Genomic DNA, 24,835 nt, shown 5'->3' with positions numbered 1-24,835 from the left:
CCAGCCCCGGCCGAACTGCAACAAAAAAATAGCTGGGTGTTGTGGTGGGCGCCTGTAGTCCCAGCTACTCGGGAGGCTGAGGCAAGAGAATCGCTTAAGCCCAGGAGTTGGAGGTTGCTGTGAGCTGTGTGATGCCACGGCACTCTACCGAGGGCCATAAAGTGAGACTCTGTCTCTACAAAAAAAAAAAAAAAAGGCACATGATATATTTTAATTGATACGTTTTCTAAAAACTCTTAGAAAGCTAGAAACTTAGAAAATGGATGGAAACTTTTCAGATTTCTTAAAGCATCTTTTATATTCTTGTTAATTGAGAAACATGTTTATATACTATATTAATAAAAAAATTAATTTTTTCCCCAACATTAATTTAGACGTTCTGAACAATATGATTAAAAGAAAAATAAGCTGTATATAAATTAAAGGAATAGGCAAAATTATAATTTGCAGGTGATATATTGCTTATCAGAAAATTCAAGAAAATCACCCCCCAAAGTAGTAAAAGTAGTAATAGTTGCTACCAAGATAAAGGCATTAAAGTCAATAATTTTCTTTATGTTCTAGCAGTAGGTTTTACTTACATTTTCCTCAAAAATCTACATATATACATAAATGCATACACATATATATGTGTACTAAGTTTAAAGAAATAAAGAATTGTATAAAATAAAACGAGAGAATGCCATAATCATGTTTGGAAGGACTAGATTATTAGACACACTCAGTTTATGCCCAAATTTATAAATTTGTACAATTCTGATCAAAACTCTGAAGAGGTGTTTGGGAATTGAGAAATTGACTGATAGGGCGGCCCCTGTGGTTCAGTGGGGAGGGCGCCGGCCCCACATGCCGATAGTGGCGGGTTCAAGCCCAGCCCCGGCCAAACTGCAACCAAAAAATAGCCGGGCGTTGTGGCGGGCGCCTGTAGTTCCAGCTGCTTGGGAGGCTGAGGCAAGAGAATCGTGTAAGCCCAAGAGTTAGAGGTTGCTGTGAGCCGTGTGACGCCATGGCACTCTACCTGAGGGGTACAGTGAGACTCTGTCTCTACAAAAAAAAAAAAAAAAAAGAGAGAGAAATTGACTGATCTATTGTTTGGCAGGGTCTTATTTTGTTGCCCAAGCTGGAATGCAGTGATTTCATCATAGCTCACTGCAACCTCAAATTCCTGAGCTAAAGGTTACAGAGTAAGAACTCAGGTTACAGAGTAAGAACCTATCTCAAAAAAAAAAAAAAAAAAGAAAGAAAGAAAGAAAAGTATGTATGTTAACCTTATAAATTACTATATCACATAATTCAAAGACATATTAAAATATTCCATATATATAACTGAAGAATCCTATCCATAGTATACATATTCTGTAAATGGAAAAATGTGCAAGGAGCATGAATAGCTTACTGAAGAAATATAATAATACAAAAGTATCTTTCGGGCGGCGCCTGTGGCTCGAGGGTGGCGGGTTCAAACCCAGCCCCGGCCAAACTGCAACAACAAAAAAAATAGCCGGGTGTTGTGGTAGGCGCCTGTAGTCCCAGCTACTTAGGAGGCTGAGTCAAGAGAATCGCCTAAGCCCAAGGATTTGGAGGTTGCCGTGAGCTGTGTGCGATAAGGTGAGAGGGCGATAAGGTGAGACTCTGTCTCTCCAAAAAAAAAAAAAAAAAAAAAAAGTATCTTTCAAAATTACCTGGGAAATACAAGGTAAAACAAGGTACCATTTTTTTACCCATCAACTTTGTACAAATTTAAAAGATTACCCATTGTTGGCAAGGGTATGGAGAAAAGGACTCTCATCTTCACTGGTGGGCACATAAATGGATAATAGCCTTTTCAGAAGACAATTTATTTAGGTGTCAAAAAATTAAAACCTTACAGTTTCACTGTGAATTTAGTTTACATCTGCCAAAGAGTATATGTACAAGAATTCATTGCAGTACTATTTCTAGCAATAGAAATCAGGAAACAAATGTTCATAGTGAAATGGTTGAATAAATTGTTGTATTCTGGGAAATTGGAAAACTGTAAATGGCCATTCAACTGAATGCATTGTCCGATTCTGAAAAGTATGCATGATGTATTACTAAGTGAAAGAAAATGGTTGCAAAAAATTGTATACTATTTCTAGAGTAATTTTTCTAGAAGAGTATGTATGCATGCATAAAAGGGTAGTGGTGGAATTAACAGTGCTTACTTCTCATAAGTGTCAACATAAAATACATGGAATATGAAAAGTTCTGTTTGGAAAAAGGGTGACAGGAAAAAATATAAAAGCATGTTGAAGTTCAGGCAAAAGAACTGTGTCAAAAAATAGGGTAAGCTAGGATATACAGGGATGGTGTCAGAGCTTAGAATCTTAGGCATTTTTCTTTTCTTGTAACAGTTTGCAGTGAAAGTAAATGATACTGTTTTATTCAGTTTTTATACAGTCTCGGGGTTTTAAAACTTTGAAATCAAGAACACGGCGTCTACAGTCCACCTCTGAAAGATTAGCTGAAACACAGAATATAGCACCATCATTTGTGAAGGTAATTAGACTTTTTTTCCTGTGTTCCAAAAAGCAAATATTTTCAAGTTATAGAAAAAAAACGAGGATCTTTAATATTTGATTTTTTGTTGTTGGCAGGTAGGTTTTCTGCCTTCTTTCCACTTATGATAAGGGATTAGTGACTGAGTAATCACTAACTTTTCCAGACACCAGACTTATCCATCCACTTGTTAGACATTACCTTCTGATTTTTTCCCCACCATTCTACACCTGCTTAGGTGCTATCTATGTTAATGACCAATGTCCACCCAAGCTAGAAACTCAGTGATCAAACTAGATTTGTCCATCTTTCCTCACCTGCCACACCCATTAACCATTAAGTCCTGTTGATCAACCTCTTTCTTAAGTATTTCTTTCTTTTTTTTTTTTTGGCTACCCTCAGTAGAGTGGTATTGCATCACAACTCATAGCAACCTCAAACTCTTGGGCTCAAGCGATTTTCTTGCCTTAGCCTCCCAAGTAGCTGGGACTACAGGCGCCTGCCACAATGCTTGGCTATTTTTTTTTTTTGCTGTTTTCATTGTTGTTTAGTAGGCCAGTCCCCGGGTTCGAACCCGCCTGCCTCTGTGTATGTGTCTGGCCCCCTAACTATTGAGCTATAGGCACCGAGCCCTCTTAAACATTTCTTTCTTTTTTTTTTTTTTTTGTAGAGATAGTGTCTCACTGTACCGCCCTCGAGTAGAGTGCCCGGGTCACATGGCTCACAGCAACCTCTTAACTCTTGGGCTTACGCGATTCTCTTGCCTCAGCCTCCCGAGCAGCTGGGACTACAGGCGCCCGCCACAACGCCGGCTATTTTTCTGTTGCAGTTTGGCTGGGACTGGGTCCGAACCCGCCATCCTCGGCATATGGGGCCGGCGCCCTACTCACTGAGCCACAGGCGCCGCCCCTCTTAAACATTTCTTAAAGTCCACTGCCATACACAGGCTGTAGCTGTTTCTTGCTTACATTACTCTAATACATAGTTAATACTCATTGAATCTCTTTGCCTCTTGTCTTTGCTTTCAGTTTGTCCTCTAGATTGCCGCACAGTGAATTTTTCTCAAATGATGGTCTAATTAGTTTTCTTTACTGTCACACTTATCCTGGTACACAGAGCATTTCATCATTTGCCCTCTCCTTACCCTTTTCCTGTTCTCATCTTGCCATATGCCACTACATGCCCTTGTCCTCCTCCCTTGGCATTTAAGTCATGTAACGTAAAATTGCTTTTTCGGTACTTGAGCATTGAAGGATGTTGTTTCCTGCCTCTGTCATGTTTATTTTTTGTTGTTATTGCTTGTTTTATTATGACCTCAGAATAAATTGGGAATTGCCTCTGTCATATTGTTCACAGAGTTAGTTCCCTGTGTTTAGATGTCCCTTCACTATAAGGTCTTTCTTGTCTTCCTTATGTATCATCTTACCAATATACATACTACTTCTAATATAATATCAAAATGACATAAGAAACATTTATTTATATATCTTTCCCCAGTAGTCTTGAAACTTGCAGATTAGTGACTTATCTTTATATTATCAGAACTGAAAACTTAGGCCAGGGCTTGGCGTCCGTAGCATAGTGGTTTTGGTGCCAGCGACATACACCAAGGCTGGTGGGTTCAAACCCAGCCGGGGCCAGCTAAAACAATGACAACAGCAACAAAAAATAGCCAGGTGTTGTGGCGGGCGCCTGTAGTCCCAGCTACTTGGGAGGCTGAGGCAAGAGAATTGCTTAAGCCCGAGTTTGAGATTGCCGTGAGCTGTAACTCCACAGCACTCTACTGAGGGGGACATAGTGAGACTCTGTCTTAAAAAAATAAAGAAAAAAGAACTTAGGCATATGAAAGGTGCTTTATAAGTTAATGAAGTTTTTTTCTCTAGCAGAATTAAAGGAGTGTGATCATTAAGCTGTTAGAACCCTAAGATAGTATGTGGCCTATTATCTGTTCTAAGTGTAGTTTTGTTATAGAGAATAATGTCACTCTCTTTTTTATATTAACTGATTGATGCAGGTATAGTATCTAGTGTTAGTTTCCTGGTCATTGCTTAAGTAATTTAATTTAGGGTGTTAATCTGTTCCTTGACATTAACAATAAAAATTAAATTCTAGAATTTTTTTTTTTTTTTGGGCCAGGGCTGGGTTTGAACCCACCACCTCCGGCATATGGGACCGGCGCCCTACTCCTTGAGCCACAGGCGCCGCCCTAAATTCTAGAATTTTAATGATTATTTTATGAGTGGTCGTAATATTGCTAGGGAGTGTTATTATCTATTGTAGTCAACTAATACCGATGTTTTGTTTGTATATTTAGGGGTTTCTTTTGCGGGACAGAGGATCTGATGTTGAGAGTTTGGACAAACTCATGAAAACCAAAAACATACCAGAAGCTCACCAAGATGCATTTAAAACTGGTTTTGCAGAAGGCTTTCTGAAAGCTCAAGCACTAACACAAAAAACCAATGGTAAGTTAATTTGACACCATCTGTGTTTGAGAAGAGTAACTGAAAGGAGGTCATCGTCTTACGTGACTATATTTAAGTGACAAATACCTTTTCTAAAATCACCTGTTTATTGGTTGTATTCCACTATATTTTTACTTAAGCTGTATGGAAATGGAACCCACTGGTGACAGTTTCATCTTCTCAGAAGAAAAAAGAAAGCACAGTGACTTCATGAATTTTTTGATAACAGGGTGCTGAAAGAAAGTTACAGCAGTTGTACAACAGAATGCCATATTCCAAAATTGTATGTGGATGAAATATGATCATCAAGAATCAGTTTGCATTTCATTGAGCTGTCATATTTCACTGATGTCATTTGATTTAAGCCTTCTCGTTCTCTTCTAGATTCCCTAAGACGAACCCGTCTGATTCTCTTTGTTCTGCTGCTGCTTGGCATTTATGGACTTTTAAAAAACCCATTTTTATCTGGTAAAATCTATTTATCTAAGTTGTTAATTTTTTATGCTTTAAACACTCTTTCCATTTTGTGGTTAGTCTATCTAAAAATAAAGAAAACATTAATGTTTATAGTTACACTATTATATCTAGGCTTTTATTCCTAGTAATAGTTTTTCATATTGTTAGAAAATGATACCTGTCCAAATATAAAATTTAAAAATTATATAGAACGAATTTTATAACAGCAATGCAAATTTATCATCTATTTCAAAGATTAATAAATTAGATTTTTTCTTAAAATTACATTGACTCCTTTTTTTATTCAGTTTGCTTATCAAAAGTAAAAATATTAGATTTAAACAGTTCCAATTACTTTACGATTAAGGATCTATATACATCTTAAAAAAATATTTTAGGGTGGTGCCTGTGGCTCAGTGAGTAAGGCGCCAGCCCCATATACTGAGGGTAGTAGGTTCAAACCCGGCCCTGGCCAAACGGCAACCAAAAAAAAAAAAAAAATATTTTAGTGGCCTAAAATTGTTAGTCTCCATTTTATTTATTTACTTATTTATTTTTGAGACAGAGCCTCAAGCTGTTGCCCTGGGTAGAGTGCTGTGGCATCACAGCTCATAGCAACCTCCAACTTCTGGGCTCAAGTGAGTCTCCTGCCTCCGCTTCCCTAGTAGCTGGGATTACAGGCGCCCACCGCAACGCCCAGCTATTTCTTGGTTGCAGCCGACGTTGTTTGGTGGGCCAGGGCTGGATTCAAACCTGCCAGCTCAGGTGTATGTGGCTGGCGCTTTAGCCGCTTGAGCCACAGGTGCCGAGCCAGTCTCCATTTTAGAATTACTATTTAAATTTGCTCTCCAAACTTATATGTTCTTCATATGTTAAGTATTTCTTTTTAACCCTGTATTTTTGTCTACTTTTTTTTTTTTTTGAGACAGAGTCTCACTTTGTCATCTTTGGTAGAGTGCTGTAGTGTCATAGCTCACAGCACCCTGAAACTCTTAGGCTTATATTCTCTTGCCTCAGCCTCACAGGTAGTTGGGACTACAGGTGCCTGCCACAATGCCTGGTTATTTTTACAGGCAGGGTCTTGCTCTTGCTCAGGCTGGTCTTGAACCTGTGAGCTTAGGCCTTGGCCTTGCACAGTGCTATGATAATAGGAATGTGCCTACTGTTTTTTAATTCTACCTTTCAGTCTATCTTACTGATATATTTTAGGCTTCTTCTGAGGAAATGAGAAATAATTCAGTTAACCTACATATAGCTGCTTTAGTTTGGTAGTGTTTATGCAAGTTGGGTACACTGGTTACAAGTTCACCTCAACTAATTTACTACTGTAACAAACTTACTCTCTCTGTCTTATACTTAATATCATTACTGGTATTTCATTTGAGGGCAAGTAATACATCTGTCAGCAGAAGAGGACTACATGAAAAGTTAAATCTGTTAAGCCTCACTTGTTTTTAAATGAGTGTACCAGTTTCTTATGATAGTTTAAAGCAGCATGTGTAGATCTGTGACCACTTGTATCAGAATGATCAAAAGTACTTTTTAAAAATGCAGACTCCTCCTCCTACAAAGGCGTGTCGGTGGTTCCCCATCTTTGGACACGTAAGAATTGGAGGCAAAGAGATGTGGATTTGGAGAAGTCTGGGGCCAGCTTACTCCCCACAGGCTCAAGATCAACCATCCCACATAAAAGAAAGAAAGAAAAAATTGTAAATTCTTTTTTTTTTTTGTAAATTCTTTTAATTAAAAAAAAAAGCAGACTCTTCTGGGACTTTTGTAATTCTGCAAACCATTAAAGTGCTCCATGACCTGGGGGCCTGCATTTTAGCATATTTCTGAAGTCATTTTTATTCCTACCAGAGTTTGAGAGCCATTGGATTAAGATTTCTATAATTAGGCATTACAAGGAGGAAGAGGAACATAATTCTTCATTTTAAGTGGAAACTACAGACATGTCTGTTTAATGTGAGTCATGTCTTTCTTGAATATGGTTTAGAAATCCAGAAGACCTAGTTTTTGCTCCTCACTCTGATTTAATATGTGAATTTAGGACTCTGGCATTGAATTTTTCTAGGCATTATTCTCTTGCATCTGAAAAATCAGATGGTTGGAATGTTATTACTCTATTAAATATAAACCTTATTTTCTTCCCTGTAGTCCGCTTCCGGACAACAACAGGGCTTGATTCTGCAGTAGACCCTGTTCAGATGAAAAATGTCACTTTTGAACATGTAAAAGGAGTAAGTTAAAAAGATTTGCTTGTCTTCATCTTACACTATCTGCTGTTGTATAAAGGTTAACATTTGATTTTGAAGCTCATTCTGAAATTGAAGTGGAATCTAAAAGTATTAGAAACTTTAATATTTGGGGTAAATGATAATAGCATGGGATCAAATCTTGTTTCATGATGGGAATTACTATTGATTTGTAAAAGAGCAGCATGAAGTAATGGAATGAATGTGGACTTAGAGTCAAGCAGAATAAAGTTCAAATTGAATTGGATCTAAAAGTATTTGAAACTTTTTTTTTTTTTTTGTAGAGACAGAGTCTCACTGTACCGCCCTTGGTAGAGTGCCGTGGCGTCACACGGCTCACAGCAACCTCTAACTCTTGGGCTTACACGATTCTCATGCCTCAGCCTCCCGAGCAGCTGGGACTACAGGCGCCTGCCACAATGCCCAGCTATTTTTTTGTTGCAGTTTGGCTGGGGCTGGGTTTGAACCCACCACCCTCGGCATATGGGTATGGCGCCCTACTCACTGAGCCACAGACACCGCCCGAAACTTTTTTATTTATTTATTTATTTATTTATTTTAGAGACAGAGTTTCACTTTATCGCCCTGGGTAGAGTGCTGTGGTGTCACAGTTCACAGCAACCTCCAAATCTTGGGCTTAGGGGATTCTCTTGCCTCAGCCTCCTGAGTATTTGGGACTACAGAACACCCAGCTATTTTTTTGTTGCTGTTGCAGTTTGGCCGGCCCCGGGTTCGAACCTACCACCCTCGGTATATGGGGCCATTGCCCCACCCAGCCACAGGCACCGCCTAAAGTATTTGAAACTTTATTTATTTATTTTTGAGACAGAGCCTCAAGCTATTGCCCTGAGTAGAGTGTAGTGGCATCACGGTTCACAGCAACCTCCAATTCCTGGGCTTAGGCGATTCTCTTGCCTCAGCAAGGTATCTGGGACTACAAGTGCCTGCCACAATGCCTAGCTGTTTTTTGGTTGTAGTTGTCATTGTTTGGCTGGCCCAGGCCAGATTTGAACCCGCCAGCTCTGGTGTATGTGGCTGGCACCTTAGCCACTTGAGCTACAGGCGCCGAGCCTGAAACTTTAATATTTGGGGTAAATGATAATAGCATGGGATAAAATCTTATTTCATGATGGGGATTAGTATTATTTGTGAAGGAGCAACATGATGTAATGGAATGATTGTGGATTTAAGAGTCAAGCAGAATAAAGTTTCAAATTCATTTGGTATTTATTGCTTATGTGACTTTGAACAAATTACTTTAGATTCGCACAGATAATATGCTTGTTACACAAGAAGGATCTGTACACACATCTTTAAAAAATAATGGAGCTGAGGCACAGTGGCTTAATTTGTGTAATCCCATCGCTTTAGGAGGCTAAAGTGGAAGGATATATATGCATACTTTTATATAATCCTTAAAAATATTAATAAAGGCTCTTTAACTTCATTACTTGATCTCCTTAATCCTATCCTATTTTTCCCAATAGGTCTTATATTTCTCAATTGGGAATTCTCTTGCCAAGAAGTTGGAGAGAATATAGTTTATATTAGTAAATATAGTTTATATTAGTAATATTTAGTTAAATAATATAGTTTAGTAAACTATATTAGTAAATATAGTTTATATTAGTAAATATTTAGTTCCTTTTTTTCATTCCTACAATTTAAAGTTGGCATTTTATCCATTATTTTGAATAAACGTGTTTTACTACAGGTGTATCTTTGAATACTTTTAAAAACTGTGCTCTTTTAACAAACCAGCCAAATTCTTTTAACCATATTTTATTGAAATTTAACCAAATTTTAATGTATTTTAACATAGTCACACAAAGTGCTCAAATCATACACATGTAGCTCAGTAACTTTTCACAAAGTGAACACATACATGCTACTGTTGTCTATCTCAAATAACAGAACATTACCTATTTTTGAATTTTATGTAAATATAATGTATGGAGAATATCCTCTTTTGGGTTTAGCTTCTTTTATCCAACATGATGTTTATGAAACCCATCTGTGTTATTTGCAGTTGTTGTTTCTTTATTCTCATTGCTTAGTATTCCATCATACAGATACCACAGTGCTGTGTTATTTATTCTACTTTAGGTGGACATTTGGGTTGTTCCTAGTTTTAGGCTCAAATAGTCCTGGTGTAAATATTCTTATACATGTTCTCTTGGTGAACATAAATAAATCTTTTTTCTGGACCTACCAGTGGACAGAACTTTGATTTTGACCCTTAACTTGATAAAAATGTTAGTACATCTTGAATGATTTAATCAGAATAACTTTCAAAGACCATTCCAACCTTCACCAAGAAAACTACTGGCTCTTTAATAATTCTAATATTTTCAGGAAATAGTTCTGGAAAATTTCTAGAGATAAAAGGTAATTGTGACTATAAATTAGATTTTTCATAATGCCCTTTGGCCTACAGATGTCTTCCATGTTTACTATACTGCTCTTTCACATAGTTTCTTTTTAACCCTGGTCAATGTAATTGACTTTCTGTTTTCTCGCTGAGAAAATGGAAGAAATTTGGCATGATTTTTATTGAGATAGTAAGGATAGCTTGCATTATTGGAAATACGGCCAGGAAAAACCTTTGTGTGTATTTACAACAATTATCTAATAAAATCTAACCATCATCTAAAATTTTTTGGTAAATTGTGTCACTTTAGGTGGAGGAAGCTAAACAAGAATTACAGGAAGTTGTTGAATTCTTGAAAAATCCCCAGAAGTTTACTGTGCTTGGAGGCAAACTTCCAAAAGGTAAGATACCTTCCCTTTACCATGATTTCATGTCAAAAAATGCTATAATATATTACTAATTTAATGTTACCATGTTTTAACTGGTTAAAATTTAGTTCTCAATTGCTATTTTACAAAATAGACGCACATTCTGTGCATATAGTTCTACAACCTTTTCTGTAACTTACAATTTTATCTAATTTCAAACACTAAGTTACAAGAATCATACAGAATGTTGTTCATACTCTTAACCCAGTCTTACCGATTTTTTTTTTGTTGTTTGTTTGTTTTGAGACAGAGTCTCACTCTGTTGTCCTTGGTAGAGTGCTGTGGCATCACAGCTCACAGCAACCTCAAACTCCTGGGTTTAAGCAATTCTCTTGCCTTAGCCTCCCAAGTAGCTGGGACTACAGGCACCCGCCTTAATGCCCAGTTATTTTTAGAGACGAGGTCTTACTCTTACTCAGGCTGGTCTCAAACCTCTGCACTCAGGCAATCCACCAGTCTCACCAATTTTTAATATTTGCTGCTTTTTTTTTTGTTACTCACTTTGTCTCTTTACATACTTACATTTTTTTTCTTTCTTTCTTTCTTTTTTTTTTTTGTAGAGACAGAGTCTCACTTTATTGCCTGAGGTAGAGTGCCCTGGCGTCACACAGCTCACAGCAACCTCCAATTCCTGGGCTTAGGCGATTCTCTTGCCTCAGCCTCCGGAGTAGCTGGGACTACAGGCGCCCACCACGGCGCCTGGCTATTTTTTTTTGTTGTTGTTGCAGTTTGGCTGGGGCTGGGTTTGAACCCTCCACCCTCTGTATATGGGCCCGGCACCCTACCCACCGAGCCACAGGTGCCACCCTATATACTTACATTTTTAAACATTTGAGAGTAGATGTAATCATACCCAAGTGTATATTTCCTAAGAATAATGATACTCTTTTACATAACTCCTGAATAATTATTAAAATCAGGATGTTCTGCATATATACAAAATCATTATTAAATGTCCAGCCATATTCAAATTTCAGCATTTGCTCCAGTCCGGTATGCTTTGTAGTGTCTCCCTTATGGCCACTGCCTGTAGGATTCAGTCCAGGATCACACAACACATGTAGTTTTTTCTTAGATACGAAACAGCTCCACAGAGTGGGAGAGTACATTTGTGAAGGATATAGGCTATTTATATTATAGCATTTTCCTCAGTAGTTTTTGTCTATTGTTTTCTCCCAGTTACTAAACATGGTTTTTAATGACCTCATGGTATCCTTCTAACTTGTGATTGTATTATAATTTGCCTAACCTTTTATTTTTACTTTTATATGGTTTCCAGTTTTTTGTTTTTAAAAATAGTATGATGAAGATCATTTTAACTCAAGTCTGCCCATACGCTTAATTATTTCCTTAGAATAAATTTCTAGAAATAGGGCGGCGCCTGTGGCTCAGTCGGTAGGGTGCCGGCCCCATATACCGAGGGTGGTGGGTTCAAGCCCGGCCCCGGCCAAACTGCAACCAAAAAAAAAAAAAAAAATAGCCGGGCGTTGTGGCGGGCGCCTGTAGTCCCAGCTACTCGGGAGGCTGAGGCAGGGGAATCGCTTAAGCCCAGGAGTTGGAGGTTGCTGTGAGCTGTGTGATGCCACGGCACTCTACCGAGGGCCATAAAGTGAGACTCTGTCTCTACAAAAAAAAAAAAAAAAAATTTCTAGAAATAGAATTGCTTAAGTAAAGGATGTCACTCTTTTTTTTTAAGGCTTGTTTTTATACTGCCAAATATTTCTTCAGAGTTCAGCAGTATATGAGATGGTTTGTAGGGCCTTTGCTAATTGAGGGCACATTTATAAAATCAATGCTGTTGTATCATAAGAGTGTTTAAAACCATAGAAATCGTCACGTTCTTTATCTAATCACAGTGATTGCCTTATAAATGTATAGAAAAATCCTCAGGTATGTAGATGTAGTGTAGAGAAATTAATATAATTTAAACCAGTTAGGTATCATTACAACATGGTAATACTAGGGTTGTCTTAAGATTATTATTTAAACTTTCCTTAAAAAAATTTTTTAGGAGCAGCAGCACATGTGGCTCAGTGAGCAGGGCACCGGCCCCATATACCAAGGGTGGAAGGTTCGAACCCGGCCCCTGCCAAACTGCAACAAAAAAATAGCCACATGTTGTGGGGGGCACCTGTGGTCCCAGCTACTGGGGAGGCTGAGGCAAGAGAATTGCCTAAGCCTGAGAGCTTGAGGTTGCTGTGAGCTGTGATGCCACAGCACTCTACTGAGGGCGACATAGTGAGACTGTCTCAAAAAAAAGAAAAAGAGAAACAAAAAAGAAAAATGTAATAGTATTATGAAAATTTCAAAACATGTAAAACTTTGAAGAATAGTACAAATTAACATCCATATACTTGCCATGAAGGCACAACACTTGTTAACATTTTGTCCTATTTGCTTTCTGTGTATATGTATTTTTCTTCCTTACACATGTGAAAGAAAACTGTAAATGACCACTACTTTACATCCAAATACTTTTGATAAATTATATCAGAATAATGGCATTATCCTATACAATAATCTTTTGTTTTTTTGAGACAGTATTACTCTGTGCCCTGAGTAGAGTATGTGGCATCGTAGCTCACAGAAACCTCAAAGTCTTGGTCTTGAGCAGTCCTCTTGCCTCAGCCTCCCCAATAGCTGGGAGTACAGGTGCCGGCCACAACACCCAGTGAGTTTTTCTATTTTTAGAATAGCAGGGGTCTCGTTCTTTCTCAGGCTGGTCTTGAACTCCTGAGCTGAAACGATCTACCCGCCTCGGCCTCCCAGAGTGCTAGGATAACAGGCATGAGCCACGGTGCCTGGCCAACACAATACTCTTATCCCACCAAAGAAAATTAACACGATTTCCTTCATATCAGGTACTCGCCAATCTTTTCTTTTTTTTTTTTTTTTTTTTGCATTTTCACCAAATGTTCATAGAATTTCTTTTTTTAATGAAAAAGCATCAAATTGTGTATTACAGTTTTTAGTCTTTTAATCTGTTTCTGTTGAATTTTGTCCTACTTATTTAGTGATAAATAGGTTTATATTCCTTTGCTTCAAGACTCTGGGTCCTGTCTTGTCTACTATTATGTGAGCAATATTTAAATAATAACTGGAAAACTAGTTTTGGAGAAGATTTGAAGAGTCTCATTAGCAGAGACAAATATGTTTTGCTTTGTTTCTAAATATGAGTTACTGTCCTTCAACTTCATAATTGCATAAATTATTACTGGTTTGATAGGTTCATGTCAAGGGATTTTTAAGAAAACCATTTGTATCATTCTTTTGTTCTTTCATTTCTAGGGATTCTTTTAGTTGGACCACCAGGGACAGGAAAGACACTTCTTGCCCGAGCTGTGGCAGGAGAAGCTGATGTTCCTTTTTATTATGCTTCTGGATCGGAATTTGACGAAATGTTCGTGGGTGTGGGAGCCAGCCGTATCAGAAATCTTTTTAGTATGTTTTGCTGTAACCTTCATAAAATGCTAATTTTTTTATATTTTAGGGTAAAAGTGACTCTTATGCCATTTGGCTATTGCCCCTTGAATGATAGCTGCATTAACGATTTTGGGGTCCAGGCTTTAGGTAACTTCATAGATGAGCTAAGAGAGAGTGATCTTCCTTTTCTAAACATTGGACTGAACAGGAGAACTAGTGGAAGGTTCAAGATGAGGTTGGGGGCTGCTAAAATAGCTCTTAGCTTTTGTTCATTGTTCATCAGTTCTTTAGTATGTAATTAAAGAGTCATTAGCCTCAAACCTGATTGTACATGATACTTAGACAGCTAGGAAAAATGAATACCCAATTGTTTTTATTTTATATCCTACTTTTCAATATATTCCCCTCTCTCCCATCCTCAGGATACTATTCTTAAATCACTGCAGAATAGGTTAATACTTAATATGGTTTTGTTTGAAAAGTATTGATTTCTTTTAACTTTTTGATAACGTTTTTGTTTTCTTAGGGGAAGCAAAAGCAAATGCTCCTTGTGTTATATTTATTGATGAATTAGATTCTGTTGGTGGGAAGAGAATTGAATCTCCAATGCATCCATATTCAAGGCAGACTATAAATCAGCTTCTTGCGGAAATGGATGGGTAATTGATCTTCCTTTCTCCATAGGATATGGTGATACCATGTGCCTTGTAGCATTTGTTATTATGTAGATTTGATCTTACGCAGATTGTTCCCAAAAGGCCTATGATAACATGCTAGAGATATGAAAAGCATTACGTTTATAGGCAACAGGTTTGTCCCTTGTGCAGGATGTCAAGGAAAGCTTTACTCTCAGTGGAGTATTTTCACTACTCATTGGGTATTTGAATATCAGTTCCTATGATTGATTTGATTTCTCATATTTATACCTTTTTTCCCTTGTTATACTTATGATAGAAAATCAGTGATCCAAATTGAGCCTAATATTTTGTTTGAAGAAGTAAAGAACACGTATGTTGGTTGCCACACCATTAATTAGTAGTTTTTAATGTTGTGGTAGATTTAAAACACATTGATATTCATAATATAAAAAGCAAGAGGTGGCATTGCTTTGAACAAGGTGTCTTCAAGTCCGTGTAAGACAAGTCTGAATCACATAGGAAGTCTGGGAATAAATTAAATTGATGTATTTGAAAGTTATTTTTAAAAAATTGTTCATGTACCCAAGCTGGCTCAGGGCCCATACCTCAGTGGTTAGGGCGCTGGCCACATACAATGAGGCAGGCAGGTTCGACTGCTAAAATACAATGCCCAGGACTGCTAAATAACAATGACAACTGCAACAACAACAAAATAGCTAGGCGTTGTGGCAGGCGCCTGTAGTCCTGGCTACTTGGGAGGCTGAGGCAAGAGAATTGCTTAGGTCCAAGAGTTTGAGGTTGTTGTGAGCTATGACGCCACAGCACTCTACCCAGGGTGACATAGTCAGACTCTTTCAAAAAAAAAAAAATTGTTCATGTACCCAGGATTTTTAAGTCAGAGCATCTTTTCCTAAGTATATCAGATATTGTGAAGGTATGTGATTAAAGATGATTAGTTGTTTTTATCAATGCCTTTTCTTAGGTGTTAGGAAGTATAATAATGCTAAGCAATATTGTGTTAAGCATTGTTGTATGTGTGCTATGCTTCAATTTTCAGTGAAAAGGTACTTTTTTTTTTCCTAAATAGTTTTAAACCCAATGAAGGAGTTATCATCATAGGAGCCACAAACTTTCCAGAGGCATTAGATAAGTAAGTAGTAAAAGAAAACTTGTGTGAAGTACTATTGCATGCTGTAACATCATGCTAAGGGAACCCCATTAGAAAAGATAACAACATGGTATGATTCCATTTATACAGAATGTTCAGTATGATTCCATTTATACAGAATGTTCAGAATCTGAACGTTTATGTTGAAAACCCTGACTATTCTTTGGCTGCCATTGTCTTCCCGTCATGTCTTTAAAAAGTCATTTGTGTTGAATCGAACTTTAGCATAATCAGTCTATTAATTTATGCTTTCCTTTTGCATTCTTCCTTTAGTGCCTTAATTCGTCCTGGTCGTTTTGACATGCAAGTTACAGTTCCAAGGCCAGATGTGAGAGGTCGAACAGAAATTTTGAAATGGTATCTCAATAAAATAAAGTTTGATCAGTGTAAGTTGAATTCTATAATATAAATATTATTATCTATATAAAATGGTAATATGTCCATCTGCCCTGTTTGTGGTCCTTAACATGATAAATGTATTAAAAGACCTGTTCATTTTTATGTCATTTTCTCTCTGTCCTTTTAAATGTCCATTCCTGAATCACATACATTAGCATATACCTATAATCCCAGCTATTTGGTAGGCTGAGGCAGGGCATCACTTGAGCACAAGAGTTGGCAGCAGCAGGGAGCCATCATCATGCCCCTGAATTCTAGCCTGGGTGACAGAGTGAGACCCCATATGTGCAGAAAACAGTAAAAATAAAAAAGCCTATTCCTTAAATTAGTTTCTATCTGAGAGATTATATGTGCTTTGAGTCCTAATCTAAAGAAGGTTTTTTTTTAGAATATTGAGACTATATAAATAAAGATTAATATATGTGCCGAGTTTTTTATTTAGATAAATGTAAATTACATAATAATAGAAAAAGCTCTATTAACAGTAGCTCATGATAGATAATAGTTTTGTGGCCAAAAGGGATGACAGTCACATATAAAACAAAATGCATGGATGAATATGCTTTTTCAGTTTTTGTGTGGTTAGCCTACTAACAATATAGGTCATATTTGAAGTTTCTAAATATAGAAGGCAATTCTACGTTTCATTGTTTTTCACAAAATTATTTCAGTTTAAGAGCTTTTGTGATTTGTCACAATGCCAATTTTAATGGTACACTTGAGCCCTTTTCCCTGGGAATTTTTATCAAGTTTATTTCTGTTTTCTGAGAAATGATCACTGAGAATAGCTATTTTTGTTCTTCCTTTGGACTTCATGTGTTCATTCTGACAACTGTTCTTTTAACAGTTTTGGACTGTTAGTATTGTGCTCTCTTTTTACATTAGCTGTTGATCCGGAAATCATAGCCCGGGGTACTGTTGGCTTTTCTGGAGCAGAGTTGGAGAATCTTGTAAACCAAGCTGCATTAAAGGCAGCTGTTGATGGAAAAGAAATGGTTACCATGAAGGAACTAGAGTTTTCGAAAGACAAAATTTTAATGGGTATGTTTTTTTTGTTTCTTTCTGTTGCTTATTTTTCATTATGTTAGACAATATACATATTTTTTTTTGGTTTCTTAGGAAATATTCTATTCTGACAGCTAAAGCCATGATCATGTTGAATTTAACTTTGCTTTAAAACTTCAATGTCTGAGGATTCAAGGTTTGCAGTAAATAAAATTCCCAATTTGAGAGTCAAACAAATGCCAATAAACAGTAACATTTTCTTAACAAGACCCATTTTGTCAGTGATATAAAACTGATTTTATAGGGTGGCACATTCATTAATTTTGTTTCTTAGAATACCTGTTTTTCTGACTTAAAAGGGTAAAAAATTGAACAGTTTTCAGAACATGAAAATACATACTTGAAAATAACATTATTGGCCAGGCGTGGTGTCTCATGCCTGTAATCCTAGCATTCTAGGGGGTGACTAGGGAGAATTGATTGAGGTCAGGAGTTTAAGACCAGCCTAATCAAGGAGACCTCATCTCTACTAAAAACAGAAAATTAGCCTGGCCTTATGGTGGGCATCTATAGTCTCACCTACTCAAGAAACTGAGACAGGAGGACTGCGTGAGCCTAGGAGTTTAAGGTTGCTGTACACTAGACTGAGGCCATGGCATTCTCGCCCAGCTGACAGAGGGAGACTCTGTCTCAAAAAGAAATTTTAAAAAAATGACACTATTTTACCTTTTACAGAACAAATATATTTTAGTATCTTATATAATTACCCCTGTATTTCCTGTTGTACACTATTGCTGAAAAGGGGATGGTTAGTTTTCCTTATTCTGCGTTTAATTTTGATTTTAAATCTTGCATTGGCTTATATAGAGAGGTTAGTTATGGTATTTCTGTTAAGTTGGAAGTTTATTTCCTGGATATAGAATTAATGTAAAGATTAAGATGGTTTTGACCATTTTAGTTTGCAGATAACAAATTGTTATAGTTTGTATGTGTTTTAGAGTGAATTCTACCATTAAAAAAATTTTTTGTACCCTTTGGCTTGGTGCCTGTACACTGAGGCTGGTGGGTTCGAACCCAACCCGGGGCCAGCTAAACAACAATGACAGCTGCAACAAAAAATAGCCGGGCGTTGTGCTGGGCACGTGTAGTCTCAGCTACTTGGGAAGTTGAGACAAGAGAATCATTTGAGCCCAAGAGTTTGAGGTTGCTGTGAGCTGTGACGCTACCGCACTCTACTGAGGGTGACAGACTCCGTCTCAAAAAAAAAGAAAAAACTTCGTATTCTTTAAATTATTGATTAGTAATATTTGGATTCTTAAATCGCTTAGAAAAAAATGACATACTATTTGTATATAACCCATGCATATTCTCCCAAATACTTTTAAATTATTTTAGATCACCAATAATATATAATACATTATCAGTGCTCTGTAAATAATTGTTAAACTAGATTGGTTTTTATTTGTGTGGCTGAATTTATAGATGTAGTACAGGTCCCGTAGGTAAAGCAAACTGTCTTTGATTTGCAAATGAAAATGGGTGGCATTGATTTAAATACATAGTTTTCTAGTGGTATGCTTTTTACATAATTAAAATTTTATGTTAGGACCTGAAAGAAGAAGTGTGGAAATTGATAACAAAAACAAAACCATCACAGCATATCATGAATCTGGTCATGCTATTATTGCATATTATACAAAAGATGCAATGCCTATTAACAAAGCTACAATCATGCCTCGAGGGCCAACACTTGGACATGTAAGTTTTTTGTAGATTTTTCTTTGTTTTGAAATAGAGCTTTCTAGAAACTTACTTAGGAGATTGCTGACTTAAACATTTTATAAGGAAAATTCAGCTGTTTTCTATGGTTCTCGATACTTCCTTTTACTTTGGAACCTTCTTACAATCAGAGACATTGTGAAATTTTTCTGTTAATAAGAGTAGTTTTTAAATTTTTATATTTCATATTTACATGATGAACTTCAATTTAGAAATGACACCAAACTATAGTTATTAAGTCTCTAATTGCTCTGTTCCCCAAAAGACAAATTATGTGTTGATGCTCCAGTGGTTTCTTAAAGATTTTTGCATTTGGTGTAAGTTTAATTATCTTTTAAATTGTAGATACTTGAAACATTTCCATGCAGCTGGGGAAAAGAAAATCCTATTTATTGTTGTTTATAAAATGTTCTTTTACTTTATGTAGAAGTTTTTATTTTCCAAATTGCTTGTTTCATCTTCGGGCACCTGATAGCTATCTCCGTTCACCTTTCAGCATCATAGAATTAAGTTAACGAGTGAGGGCTAAATGATAATTCCGGTTTTTAATGTAATGATTTCAGAACTGTATTGAAATTTCTGTCTTACCTGATTATTTTTTAATTGTGTAGGTGTCTTTGTTGCCTGAGAATGACAGATGGAATGAAACTAGAGCCCAGCTGCTTGCACAAATGGATGTTAGTATGGGAGGAAGAGTGGCAGAGGAGCTTATATTTGGAACTGACCATATTACAACAGGTTGACTTGAAACGATGGCTTTTGTTGAAATTCTGTGTATAGGGTTAAAGATATTTCTAAAACTTAAATTAATATGTTTATGTATTGTCTTTTAGGTGCTTCCAGTGATTTTGATAATGCAACTAAAATAGCAAAGCGGATGGTCACCAAATTTGGAATGAGTGAAAAGGTAAAATGTTTTCTCTTGCTTCACACTTCCTATTTTGCAAAATAGGAAGGGTACAATTAGATTAGAAAGATAAAGACATTAATTTAAGTTGTAATATATTACATATCTATTAAGGATAAAGACATCCTTTCAGAAAATGATGACATTCTTTTTTGCCATCAAATACGTTATTTTTTTTAAATTTCAGATTAATGTGAGGGTAGAATTAGATTACAATGTTTGCATTTGTTAGTACAGAGTCTGCATTGTTAGGTAAGTTTATATGGCACACCGTCTGGCACCTAATGTGTGCCATATACACTTAAATTGTGCCCATCATCAAATGCATTTTCATATTTTATTTCTTCTTTGCCTTCTGTAATGTTTGTTTGTTTATATGTAGGAGAATACTTTCTCTGTTAATCTTGTGGCTAGGGGCTTTTCTGTTCAATTATTTTCTTCCGTTCGGTTTTAGCTTGGAGTTATGACCTACAATGATACAGGGAAACTGAGTCCAGAAACTCAATCTGCTATTGAACAAGAAATAAGAATCCTTCTAAGGGTAATAATATTTTTTTTGTCTTACTCATTTTTTAGACATAATATGCATAAATAGTTATGTACTTAAAAATGAACTAAGGGGAGGCCCTCTGTCACTAGAAACATCATTCTGTCCATAGTATAAAGGTAACAGATGTACCACTGCAGATTTAAATATTTTATTGAGGAACCTCTGCTCAGGAACTGGGTCTTTATTTTATTCCCCCTGGGCTAAGAACTGTACACTTGTGGTTAAGAAATTTCAGTCCTGGGGCAGCGCCTGTGGCTCAGCAGGTAGGGCGCCGATCCCATATGCCGGAGGTGGCGGGTTCAAACCCAGCCCCGGCCAAAAAAAAAGAAATTTCAGTCCTGGCTTGGCGCCTGTGGCTCAAGCGGCTAAGGCGCCAGCCACATACATCTTAGCTGGCGGGTTCGAATCCAGCCCGGGCCCACCAAATAATGACGGCTGCAACCAAAAAATAGCCAGGCATTGTGGTGGGCACCTGTAGTCCCAGGTACTTGGGAGGCTGAGGCAAGAGAATCGCTTAAGCTCAAGAGTTAGAGGTTGCTGTGAGCTGTGATGCCACGGCACTCTACCCAGGCGACAACTTGAGGCTCTCAAAAAAAAAAAAAGAAAAAGGGAGGGATGATCGGTGGCGGCGGGAAACGGAGGCCCGCCGGGCAGGGGTGGCAGGTACCGGCCGGAGGGCTGCGCGGCCGGTAGGGCGCTCTGGGTGGCAGCCAGGGCGCCAAGGAGCAGCACGTTCCCTACGTCTGCGGTTATTGAGCATCTGCTGTGTGCACGGGAGCTGTGGTCTGGGCAGCTGCCGGCTCTGCTGGGGCTGGGCTGGGCAGTAGCGAATGAGCGTTTTACCGCACTTGTTTTGTTCCGGGTTGTAATAGTGCTGTGTACACACTGAAGGACTTAACGCATCCCAAGCTGTTAAGGAATACTTAAGTGTGAAAAACAGTTGATGTGAAGAAGAGTAAATCCTGTGAAGCTGATGTCTCCAGTGACCTTCGGAAAGAAGTAGAAAGTCCTTATAAGCTCTCTCTACCTGAAGATTTCTATCACTTCTGGAAGTTCTGTGAGGAGCTTGATGCTGAAAAGCCAGCTGATTCACTTTCTGCAAGCCTTGGACTTCAGTTAGTGGGTCCTTATGATATCCTTGCTGGAAGACATAAAATGAAAAAATCAACAGGCCTGAATTTTAACCTTCACTGGAGGTTTTACTATGATCCTCCTGAGTTCCAGACCATTATTATTGGAGATGATAAAACTCAGTACCACATGGGGTATTTCAGGGATTCTCCTGATGAACTTCCTGAATATGTTGGTATAAATGAAGCAAAGAAAAGTTGTATGATTGTTCCTAGTGGAGATAATGTGTTTGCTGCAGTCAAATTATTTTTGATGAAAAAACTTAAAGAAGTAACAGATAAAAAGAAAATTAACCTCTTGAAAACCTTAGATGAAAAACTCACAGAAACAGCCAGAGAACTGGGATACTCACTGGAACAGAAAACCATGAAGATGAAACAGAGAGATAAAGTTGTGACAAAGACCTTTCATGGTGCAGGCTTGGTTGTTCCCATAGATAAAAATGACGTTGGGTACAGAGAGCTCCCTGAAACGGATGGTGACCTCAAGAGAATTTGCAAGAAAATAGTTGAGGCTGCCAGTGACGAGGAGAGACTGAAAGCTTTTGCTCCCATCCAGGAAATGATGACCTTTGTGCAATTTGCAAATGATGAGTGTGACTATGGCATGGGCCTGGAACTGGGGATGAACCTCTTCTGCTGTGGTTCCCATTATTTTCATAAAGCTGCTGGCCAGCTTTTACCTCTTGCATATAATCTTTTGAAGAGGAATCTGTTTGCAGAAATTATTGAAGATCACCTGGCAAACAGAAGTAAAGAGAACATAGACCAGCTTGCAGCATGAGTGGGGTGGCTTTGTTTGGTACATGGTTATTTTAAAGCATTAGTATTAAACTTGTGATTTGTTTTTAAGTAATAAATTTAAAAAGTAAATTAGAAACATTTACTAAAAAAAAAAAAAGAAAAAGAAATTTCAGTCCTACTTTAACTGCAAAACCTTAAGAAGTATTGATTGGAATAGGGGACCTTGTTTATGGAGTCTTTGTGTCTCCTGTTTTCCTACTCTTACTTGTATTTATTCAACAAATATTTTTGATGATTTGTTTTATGCTTAGCGGCTTATGTGTGCTGAGAATAATAAAGAATAAGAATAGGGCGGTGCCTGTGGCTCAATGGGATAGGGCGCTGGTCCCATGTGCTGGAGGTGGTGGGTTCAAACCCAGCCCCAGCCAAAAAAAAAAGAACAAGAATAAACAGAACAAAGGTTGTTTTTGGTTTCAGGGTTCATTATAGGTTAGGACAAAGGAATATGTAAGTGGGACCAGTTAGTACATACTGTTTTAATCTAGGCAAGCTAAAATGGACTGTTGGATTAGGTTGGTAAGAGTAGAAATGGAGAAACGTGAGCTGGTTCAATAGATACTAATGGAATGGAATCAGTATATCTTTGTGATGTTTGGATGTGAGGGATAAGAGAGTAATTAAAACTTTCTTTCCTCATTACACCTATAAAACTGTTTGTGTCATTGACTGAAGAAAATGGAAACTAAAGTGAGTTGAGGCTGGGACGTAGATTGATCATGAGTTCAGTTTGTTGTTTTTTGTTTTTTTATTCAGAGATGAGGTCATATTGTATTGCCCAAGCTGGTCTTGAACTCTGAGTTTAAGAGTTCCTCCTGCCTTAGCCTTCTCCCACTCCCCCCACCCGCAGTAGCTGGAAATACAGGTACACACCAGTATGCCCACCTCCATGAGTTCGGTTTATACGCGTTGCATTTGAGAAGTCTTAATAACAGTTTTAAGTTAGAAATAGGTATGTGTGTTTGGAGCTTAGTGGAGAGGTCAGTTCCTTTAGAATGTTGACATTACCCATACATTAAGGTAGGTATAGGAATGGTGAGGAAGACATCATTAATGTCTTTAATGAATGAGGAATGTAATTAGGGTGTTTGTTCAATGGCACAATGAAGAGAGTTGGATAGGGCTTTAGTTAAGTGGTTTAGATGTCAAAGGAATAAATAGTGCTTTATACAAGAGGGTGGGTTAGGGATGGCCTGGAAGTAGTCATGGGAATAAAGAGCTCACTTCTTCACCCTGAAGGATCTGGGATAAGCATAAATAAATAGCATTTGAGAGGGCTTAGGGAAAGCAGTCTCATCAGGAGAGAGCCAGTTTTCATTAATTCAAGGAGGTAAAAGGAGTAGTTAAGGATATGAAAATCTGTACAATGGAAAGGTTTAGAAAATGTTTCAGAATATATATTTCCTTTCCTTGGTAATTATATTATGGAACCAAGTTTTATAGATTTAAATCAACTAATTTCACATTTCTTGGAGTAGATAAAATTTTCATTTCTTTTCCCATTTTACTATAGTTTTTACTTCCCAACATTTTCTGCTTCTTATATATTTATTTTTCTATTTTAGGACTCATATGAACGAGCAAAACATATCCTGAAAACTCATGCAAAGGAACATAAGAATCTGGCAGAAGCTTTATTGACCTATGAGACTTTGGATGCCAAAGAGATTCAGATTGTTCTTGAGGGGAAGAAATTGGAAGTGAGATGATAATTCTCCTGACATGGATGCATTGCCGGTTTTATTGCAAGAATATAAGTAACATAGTAGTTTCTTTTGCAATGCTTTCCTCCCCAGTTCTTGACTTGGTGTAATTCAATGGTGTATGACACTTTCTCATTGTTTTTCACATTTATCTAATTTTGACTCTTCTCATTATGACACCTGTTGCACATTAGCAACTTGTAGCAAATATATTTTCAAAAAATAAAGAACTATCAGGATTGAAATTAGCTCCTTTGGGAAATATCAATCAGTTATTATTTTGAACATGATTAATGATTTTACCATTGGTTACTCTGTTAGATGTGAATAAAAATTATGCCTGTCACTCCTGGGGAGTATTTTAATTTACAAGCTAAAATTGTTGAAGGACTATTTTTTCTCTTGATGGTATTAATACCATTTGTGTCTGCTAATGAAATTATGCTTTTTTTGGTTGATAAATCAGATTTCTATGTACATTGCTGGGGTCTTAATTAAGATCTATTAATTATGCTACAGATTGAACACTTATAAAATGTTTTTTTAAAAATGTAAGAGTAGAAAATTGTCTACATACAGGTACAATCAGACGTACAATCAGACTTTAAATGATTGTTAGCTTTTATGTTTTTTTTTTTGGAATCATACTACCAAAGACTTCTCTGCTGAGACTAATAGATTTATGGTAGAATGGGTATATACGCAATGATAATCCATGTTTGGATGAATGGAAAATCTGGAAGACTAAGAGATGCAAAGGTACCAAAACCTGACAAACCAATAGCAAAGTATGTTAAAATGGACTATTACATTCTCTTCTTGCCCTTTAGGAAGCTC

At 37.2% G+C, this 24,835-nt stretch overlaps 2 protein-coding genes and 1 non-coding gene across 4 annotated transcripts in view; all 3 read left to right on the top strand.

Annotated features, from left to right (window-relative positions):
* Positions 1 to 24,243, top strand: part of LOC128572313 (ATP-dependent zinc metalloprotease YME1L1) — a 45,949-nt gene extending 21,706 nt beyond the window's left edge. For both annotated transcript variants that reach the window (XM_053572135.1, XM_053572136.1), the window contains exons 6-20: positions 2,411 to 2,520; positions 4,835 to 4,985; positions 5,370 to 5,453; positions 7,599 to 7,681; positions 10,378 to 10,468; positions 13,784 to 13,936; positions 14,445 to 14,577; positions 15,644 to 15,706; positions 15,998 to 16,110; positions 17,009 to 17,164; positions 18,735 to 18,886; positions 19,519 to 19,645; positions 19,741 to 19,814; positions 20,269 to 20,355; positions 23,861 to 24,243. In XM_053572135.1, coding sequence (XP_053428110.1) covers positions 2,411 to 2,520; positions 4,835 to 4,985; positions 5,370 to 5,453; positions 7,599 to 7,681; positions 10,378 to 10,468; positions 13,784 to 13,936; positions 14,445 to 14,577; positions 15,644 to 15,706; positions 15,998 to 16,110; positions 17,009 to 17,164; positions 18,735 to 18,886; positions 19,519 to 19,645; positions 19,741 to 19,814; positions 20,269 to 20,355; positions 23,861 to 24,004 — 1,721 coding nt within the window. In that variant the 3' untranslated portion in view covers positions 24,005 to 24,243. The remainder of the gene's footprint in view (positions 1 to 2,410; positions 2,521 to 4,834; positions 4,986 to 5,369; positions 5,454 to 7,598; positions 7,682 to 10,377; positions 10,469 to 13,783; positions 13,937 to 14,444; positions 14,578 to 15,643; positions 15,707 to 15,997; positions 16,111 to 17,008; positions 17,165 to 18,734; positions 18,887 to 19,518; positions 19,646 to 19,740; positions 19,815 to 20,268; positions 20,356 to 23,860) is intronic.
* LOC128573228 (small nucleolar RNA SNORA38) lies at positions 7,001 to 7,131 on the top strand. Its single transcript, XR_008376383.1, has one exon. It is a non-coding gene; the product is annotated as a small nucleolar RNA SNORA38 (small nucleolar RNA).
* Positions 20,695 to 23,854, top strand: LOC128572315 (histone PARylation factor 1-like). Its single transcript, XM_053572137.1, has one exon. It carries the CDS (start codon positions 21,520 to 21,522, stop codon positions 22,276 to 22,278), a length of 759 nt encoding a protein of 252 aa, XP_053428112.1. The 5' UTR covers positions 20,695 to 21,519; the 3' UTR covers positions 22,279 to 23,854.
* Positions 24,244 to 24,835: the final 592 nt, after the last annotated feature.

Source organism: Nycticebus coucang, chromosome 20, assembly GCF_027406575.1.
Source record: "Nycticebus coucang isolate mNycCou1 chromosome 20, mNycCou1.pri, whole genome shotgun sequence".
NCBI lineage: Eukaryota > Metazoa > Chordata > Mammalia > Primates > Lorisidae > Nycticebus > Nycticebus coucang.
This window is presented reverse-complemented; position numbering and strand designations above follow the sequence as displayed.

Coding starts and splice junctions, on each gene's coding strand:
- LOC128572315 (XM_053572137.1), top strand. CDS start 21,520: ATGAAAAAATCAACAGGCCTGAATTTTAACCTTCACTGGAGGTTTTAC.